Source organism: Buceros rhinoceros, unplaced genomic scaffold, assembly GCF_000710305.1.
Source record: "Buceros rhinoceros silvestris isolate BGI_N320 unplaced genomic scaffold, ASM71030v1 scaffold2855, whole genome shotgun sequence".
Taxonomy (NCBI): domain Eukaryota; kingdom Metazoa; phylum Chordata; class Aves; order Bucerotiformes; family Bucerotidae; genus Buceros; species Buceros rhinoceros.
This window is the reverse complement of record NW_010414386.1, coordinates 148,188-154,881: the sequence shown is the minus strand read 5'-3', so window position 1 is coordinate 154,881 and position 6,694 is coordinate 148,188. Positions and strand designations below refer to the sequence as shown.

Here is a 6,694-nt window from a genome sequence, read left to right as displayed (position 1 = left end):
GAAATACTCTGTCTCCATCACTTAAGATTTGCGCTGCATTTCAGCTTGTTTAGAATCCCCCCTCATTCTTTACTGGGGGATTTCTACGTGCTTGTGCTTTGCTCTCATTTCCCCACGGATAGTGGTCTCCATAGACTGGCAAATACAAAATAATTAAATGTTTAAAGAGATGCATATTGTCTGTTTTATTAGATTGAGATGGAATAAGCTGACACCAGCAAAAGAAAGCAAACAGTTTGCCAGTCCACACCTTGCCTGATCTTCTTTATACCTGGCTTTCTCCTTTGATTATTGAGCTAATGAACTTTATTGATTAAAAATTACTTATCTGCATAAATTGTTAAATTCTGTGGCATAGCTTTAAATAAATACTTTGTCTACCTAGTACAGGTTTGGGTGTGCATGTTTATAACAATAGAGTGGAACATTATGAAAATGGTTTATTTCCATTAATTTTTGTGATTTTATTTGTTTATGTTATGGAGACAATAATTATATCTGTACATCTATAGCCAGACTGAGATTTGCATGCAGAGCAGGCATCCATAAACATAAATTTTTGGTTTATGTGTACACACACACACACACTTTTCCCCCTGTATAATTATGTGATGTTACATCAAGCCACATAGAGATATGCATGCTTTTGTGTCTTTATGTATTTAGCGTGTACAAATACAGGCTAGTACTCATGCTGTTTTATTTTATTTGCATGATTCTGCAGGAGAAAAATAATCGCACCCAACCCTAAATGAATGCAGTTTGTCTTGTCTAACTGAGCATCTTTGTTTCTAATGACAGGAGTGCTACATCCAGTGTTTAAAGTGCAGCGCATTAAAACTTGGCGGTAGAAAAGCTTTCATGAGTGCGCGTTTCACACCTCCCCCCACTCCTTTTTTTTGCCCCTGCAGGTGGAACTGACAGGCAGCAGTGTGTTTGACTACGTCCACCCAGGAGACCATGTGGAGATGGCAGAGCAGCTGGGCATGAAGCTTCCCCCGGGGCGAGGCCTTCTCTCGCAGGGTACAGCAGAGGATGGAGCCAGCTCAGCATCCTCATCTTCCCAGTCCGAGACCCCTGAGCCAGGTGGGAATTGCAATTGCAATGAGTACGTTGGCGGGCAGGACCTTTACCAAATGATTGAGCTCAAGTCGCTGGTGTGAAAAGACTATAAATAGGTCTAATGGTATTTAACAATTCAGGGCAGCTTCAAGTTCCAAGCAGTAATTAAATAAGGAAGAGATTTGAAAATAAAGAGACATTTTAATAAGTATAATAGCAAAGATCTAATTTTGGTTGAACAATACATACAAAAGGTACTAGTTCATTTAGTTTCTCTTTCAAATTATTGAAAAGGTTCAGATTTAGTATCTCATCTTTTTTATTGTTACAATGGTTAAAAGTAATGCATTTATTTATTATTCAGCAAAATCTTTGAATAGGCTTTATGAATATTAGCTTGTGAAGAATGAAAAGTATTTGGGACTTGTAGAATTCTTAGTTCTTTTTTTTAACATCAGAAGGTACTTGAAAGATATGAACAGATAAATTAAGGCTAAAAAGAAAACAGTAATGGCTACATTTTAAACTGCCTTTCCAACCTCAGTATTTAATTAGATCAATTGTATAGAGGAATGAACAGAGGTGACATTCCTCATTGGAATTCCTTCCAGGCCTCTTATAGACTTTGCATTCAGAATGTTCCCATTTTCATTGTGTTGTACTGATGATAATTTAAGTATTAGGGGAAAATCCATTTATAAATTAAACAAAATGACTTGATATCCATCAGTCCCCTAGTTCATCAAGCTGTTCAAACACGAGGAAGATTGGCTGGTCGGCCTAGGTCTTCCGAGAGCTCTGGTAATTAGATCTGCGAAGGATTTATTCTTTGCTGATTGGGGCTTTAAATTAATTGAAGTTCCACATTTGTGGTTTTGTCCTTTTTGTACTTTTTTAGAGGAGATATTTCATATTCTTGTGTGGTGGAGTGCTTGGCCAAGCAGCAGTGGTTTAAATGTTAATTTTTCTCATGAGAAGTTTAAGATTTTTAATGAATCAAGGCCTGATTTGAAGTGCAAAGTTTTATTTGCTTACTTGGGGAATCATTTTTTTACTATTTAAAGATGTTTGTACTGTACTTGATCTGTTGTTTTGAAACAGGCTCTTAAGAAAAGTATTTTATTACTGAGCATTAAAAAAGACAAAAGGAAATAAAGCTTAAAGCTAACATTAGAAGTGTTGGAGCAAGCAGAAAATATAAAAGTGCTTCTCTGTATGTGAGCTATAGAAGCATGGAAAAATTAATCTATATTTAGTGTGCTAAATATTATGTTCACAATACCATCTGGAAGCTATCACAGAAGGAAATATGTAAAGAATATATACAATCAAGATATGCTCGTACAGCACTCAATAAAAGGAGAAAAAGAAAGATTCATTCTCGAGGGACTTGGGTTAAACGTTTTTTCTCAAAATAATCCTTGTTCCATTGTGACCCCATGTGAGGGAAGCTGACAAAAGCAGCTGAGGGCATTGCCATGCAATAAGCTTCCCAACTTATTGATCTAGGGGTTAATTTATGGTTCGGGAAACAGGAATCCAAGAAGATTGCTTGAAATCCTGTATCTGGATTCTTTTCTCCGTCTGCCTTTCATTGTCATTAGGGTTATTGAAACAGCCTTGTTTGCAGCAGAGAACCCAGAATCAGTAGCGGTGTTTGTGCTTGTCTGACCTTACTCGCAGAGCTCAGCCTAGGCTGTGGTCCAGTTCACTGCCTCTTGTGGATTCTTAACATTAGGTAGGAAGATATCCCATTTTAGGCTGGAGTCTTTCTGGGTTTCGTCCTCCTTTGAATGGGCGCACACTTTGTCTCGCTCACAGGGGACCTGAAGGAGGGAAGAGGGGAGGGATGTACAACTCATCTCCATGGCCCTGTGTGCTGTAAAAAAATAAATGCCCATTGCTGCAATTGCTGCCTCCAGGTGTTAGAGTTACATCTGGGTTGTGGCTGTTATACACCCTATAAATAAAGGTGTTCCACTTCAATTGTTACAGCATGTAGGTGAAAAACCTTAGAAAAATAAAAAATTACTTGTTTCAGTTTCCGGTTTTTTACCCCCAGTTGACCCTTTCCTCATATCACTGGTGACCTTTGTTTTTCTCCAAATGTGTTTAATCTTAAACTCAAGGGTCACTGCTTCTAAGCAATCAATCAGAAGTGCAGATTTGATTTGGAATCTCAAAATTTTTCTCACCCTGAGCATGGGTTTTTCAACACTACTATTTGCACTGGATGCCACTACAAGCTTATAACATTCAGGCTGGAAAGATTCAGCCAGCATTCTTTGTACATGGCTGAGAGGAGTGAATTGTTACTTAAAAAAAAAAAAAAAAAAAATTATATACTCTTCTTATTATGTAAATCCTTGGTTGCAGTTTTGTCAAACTACTGCTAATAATAACATTTAAATTGACTGATACATTTCCGTAAAGCAGGGTAGGGTGCTACCTTTAACTAAATATCTTCACTAATGCAGATGATAGCTCCGAGGGAGTTTGTTAAAAAGTTGGTGTCAAGCTCTACATCTCAAAGCTCCTTATGGTTCCTTAAAAGCTGAAAGAATTTTAACTAGATTTTCTGTATCTTAATAGCACGAAGCAATGTTTTTGAAGACTGCTGTTCATTGCATCATAATCTCTTTAACTGTGTTAAGACACTAAGATATTTTTTAAATAACAGTGTGTGTAATTTTGGGGAAAAAAGGATATCAATATGTGATTATTATGAAAATGAAGAGGCAGCTAGTAGGTATGGAATTTTTCAGAATCCTTGATGTGTTCAGTGTAGCATTACTAAATGACTGAAATCTAAATAACATTTGGCATTATAATAGAAGAAAATAACTGACTAAGCTAGCCTAAGAAGCAGTGATACTGCACCATAATAAGAAGTGGTTTTCTTCAAGCGGCATACTTTCTTCTCTGAAATTAGACTGAAGATAATGGCAGTAATTAAAGTTATGTACTTACCGGACAGCAAAGCACAAAAAAGTGGGGTTAAGGACACGATTTCAGAAGACATATTTGACAGAAATCTTCACTCACGTGAGTAGCTCTTTTCAAGACTGGCCCCTCAGTGACTGTATTCTTTGACGGAAAGCCCTGAAACCTTCAATCCAGATTAGTATTAACAGTGAAGATTTTAAGGTAATTTGAAAGCCTTGATGTAGAACCTATCTTGCGGACTCCCGTTGTGAGAAGAAAACCTCTGGACCATGCTGCCTGGATGGTTAATTTAGTCTTTCTATATATCTACTTGTGTCTTTTCGTTAGTTGTAATAGTTCTGCAGGCTTGGGATTATAATGGCAATACTGTCCTTTTAATAAATTCAATGGAGCTACTGTTAAGTGCCCAGTAAATGGAAAACCAGCTGTTTTCAAGGAGCAACAGGATAAGGAATAAAATCTCTTTCTTTTGGTAAAATAGTTATCCAAGGGTTGTAAGAACTACTATATATTTGTCTGTGGTAAAGAAACATTTCCCTTTCTGTTCCTGAAACCGTCTTGTATCTCTAACATCAGTTAGTAGCTCTAAGACTGGTGTCAGGAATAACATATCCCAGCTGCATTTTAGAATGAATTGAGCCGGGACAAGGGGTCCTTGGAGCCCGCTGCATGGGTGAGAGCTTTTAAAGGGAGAAATCAATACTAGAGCAGGATTTAGACAACTTAGCAAAATATATCAGACAGAACTTTGGTCAAAGCAACTACAACAGCAAGTTAACCCACGGAGTGCCTGGAGTACAGTCTATAGCATTTCACTTAAAATTTTAGTTGAAAAGTAGAACGTGAGTTACTCTAGCAGGGGCCTGGAAGTATCCAGTTGAGTAAAGGCTGCAAATCCACTTCACTTGAAGGTCTTATCCTCACTCGTGTTATCCAAAACCTCGTTGTAATTTTTCACACGTAACCTCAGGTTAGACATGAGCCATTAAAGAATTGCTTAATTAAGTAAAATTGCTCAAATGTAAAGAAAATGTACAAATTTTTCAGAGTTACTACTTAGTAGCAGAGGTACCTTTCTTCTAGTCAAAAGGAGTAAGCAATACTGAGAAAGCCAGAAGACTTTCTTGGGGAAAGTCTTGGTAGAGATGAATAGAATACCTGTGCTTTGTTTGGATGGAAGAGATTAGCATCTGAAAGGTCTGTCACTGCAAGTGTATTTGCTCAGGTCTTAGCAGAACAGACTTTTAGTAACTGCATTTCCTGCGCATGGATTGACATCACACTCAAGGACAGCTGCCCACAGGCTAATGCTGAGTTTGTGAGAGGAAGACTGTAACTTCCTTTGAAAAAAAAAAAGCAGTCTGAGAAATGTCTCAAGCAGAAGAGAGATTTTGGAGTCTGTGTTATATTCTGTGAATTCTAGATTTCTGGATTTTCACTTTAAAAATCTCCTTTTCCTATTTAAATGACACAGAAATAATAAATGCCTGTAAAAAGACCAAGTCAATGACCAGTAAAATGATGCTATTTCATGTCAAATACCGTAAGTAATATGTAGAGAGTCTCTCCTTTCCCACCCTGTCCATTTCATTAAAGTACGAATTTACAAAGGCCAGTTGGAAGTATTCAAACAATAGCATGCATAGTAATTAAATTGTTCCTTTGGTGGTTGCAAAACCAAGGAAATTAAAACCATAAAATTATACTAACACCTTACTGAATACTAAACTTCCTTGCCGTCCTGCCCTCAAACAGAGCTGGGCTGTGGGAAATTATATTCTCTAAAGCCCCATCCACCTTCAGCTGAAGAGTTCCAAGTGCACTCCTTTGGCATTCTTGGTGGCCCTCGGCAAAAGTACACAGGCAGGAGAATATTTCTTTTAAGTATATTCTCATTGTTTATATAATCCTATACAAGTCATAAAACGTGACCCGTTCACTTTGTGGCTGGAATTAATACATTTACTGGAAGATTGTGGGTTTTGACTCGAATCTTCCTGTGTCCCTACGTGCCAGGTACCTCCCAAGCTGCGGCACCTCTTGATGTGCCCAGTTCCAGATTTGTCGGGTTGGGTATTGCCAGCAGCACGGCGCTCACCTGCACTGCGAAAACAAACTCAAATCTGGGTATTCAGAGGAATACCCAGAAGTATTCTGGGTATTCAGAAGAGTCAGCTGGAGACAGCTACTATTGCTCAGAGTTGTCTGTGACTAAAAGACACTTCTGTATGTTGGGATAGCCCTTTTAACAGGGAAAGGGTTTATTGTCTGCTTGTGCAATAAAACCTAAAAGAGTAGGGTAGGGCCCAGAACCATCTCAATTTTTGTTTTACTCAATTTTTGTTTTACTCAATTTTTGTTTTACTCAATTTTTGTTTTACTCAATTTTTGTTTACTTTTCTCTTTAATTGCACATTCAGACAAGAATGGTTTATTAGTTCTATGGTTCTGGAGTTTGTTAAAGTCACTCAAGGGGTTAGTGCCCTGCTTTACCCACCATGACCTCTGCCACAAATTAATGCCACTGAAGGTGAGGGAAGAGCAGGGACAGCTGGTTCACTTGTCAAGTGTCACATTCACAGCCAGGATATTAATATACGCTGAAATGAGTGGTGGTTTCAACAGCGGCCAAGCAGAACTGTGAATTGCAGACACACCATGCTTGGCAACCTCAGGCAGAAAGACG

At 38.1% G+C, this 6,694-nt stretch overlaps 1 protein-coding gene across 1 annotated transcript in view; it reads left to right on the top strand.

The window, feature by feature from the left end:
- Positions 1–385: 385 nt before the first annotated feature.
- The window catches only part of NPAS3 (neuronal PAS domain protein 3), a gene marked incomplete at its 5' end in the record, with an annotated part of 100,713 nt that continues 94,404 nt past the window's right edge, over positions 386–6,694 (top strand). Inside the window, 2 exons of the mRNA XM_010137060.1 lie at positions 386–491; positions 891–1,086. Coding sequence (XP_010135362.1) covers positions 386–491; positions 891–1,086 — 302 coding nt within the window. The remainder of the gene's footprint in view (positions 492–890; positions 1,087–6,694) is intronic.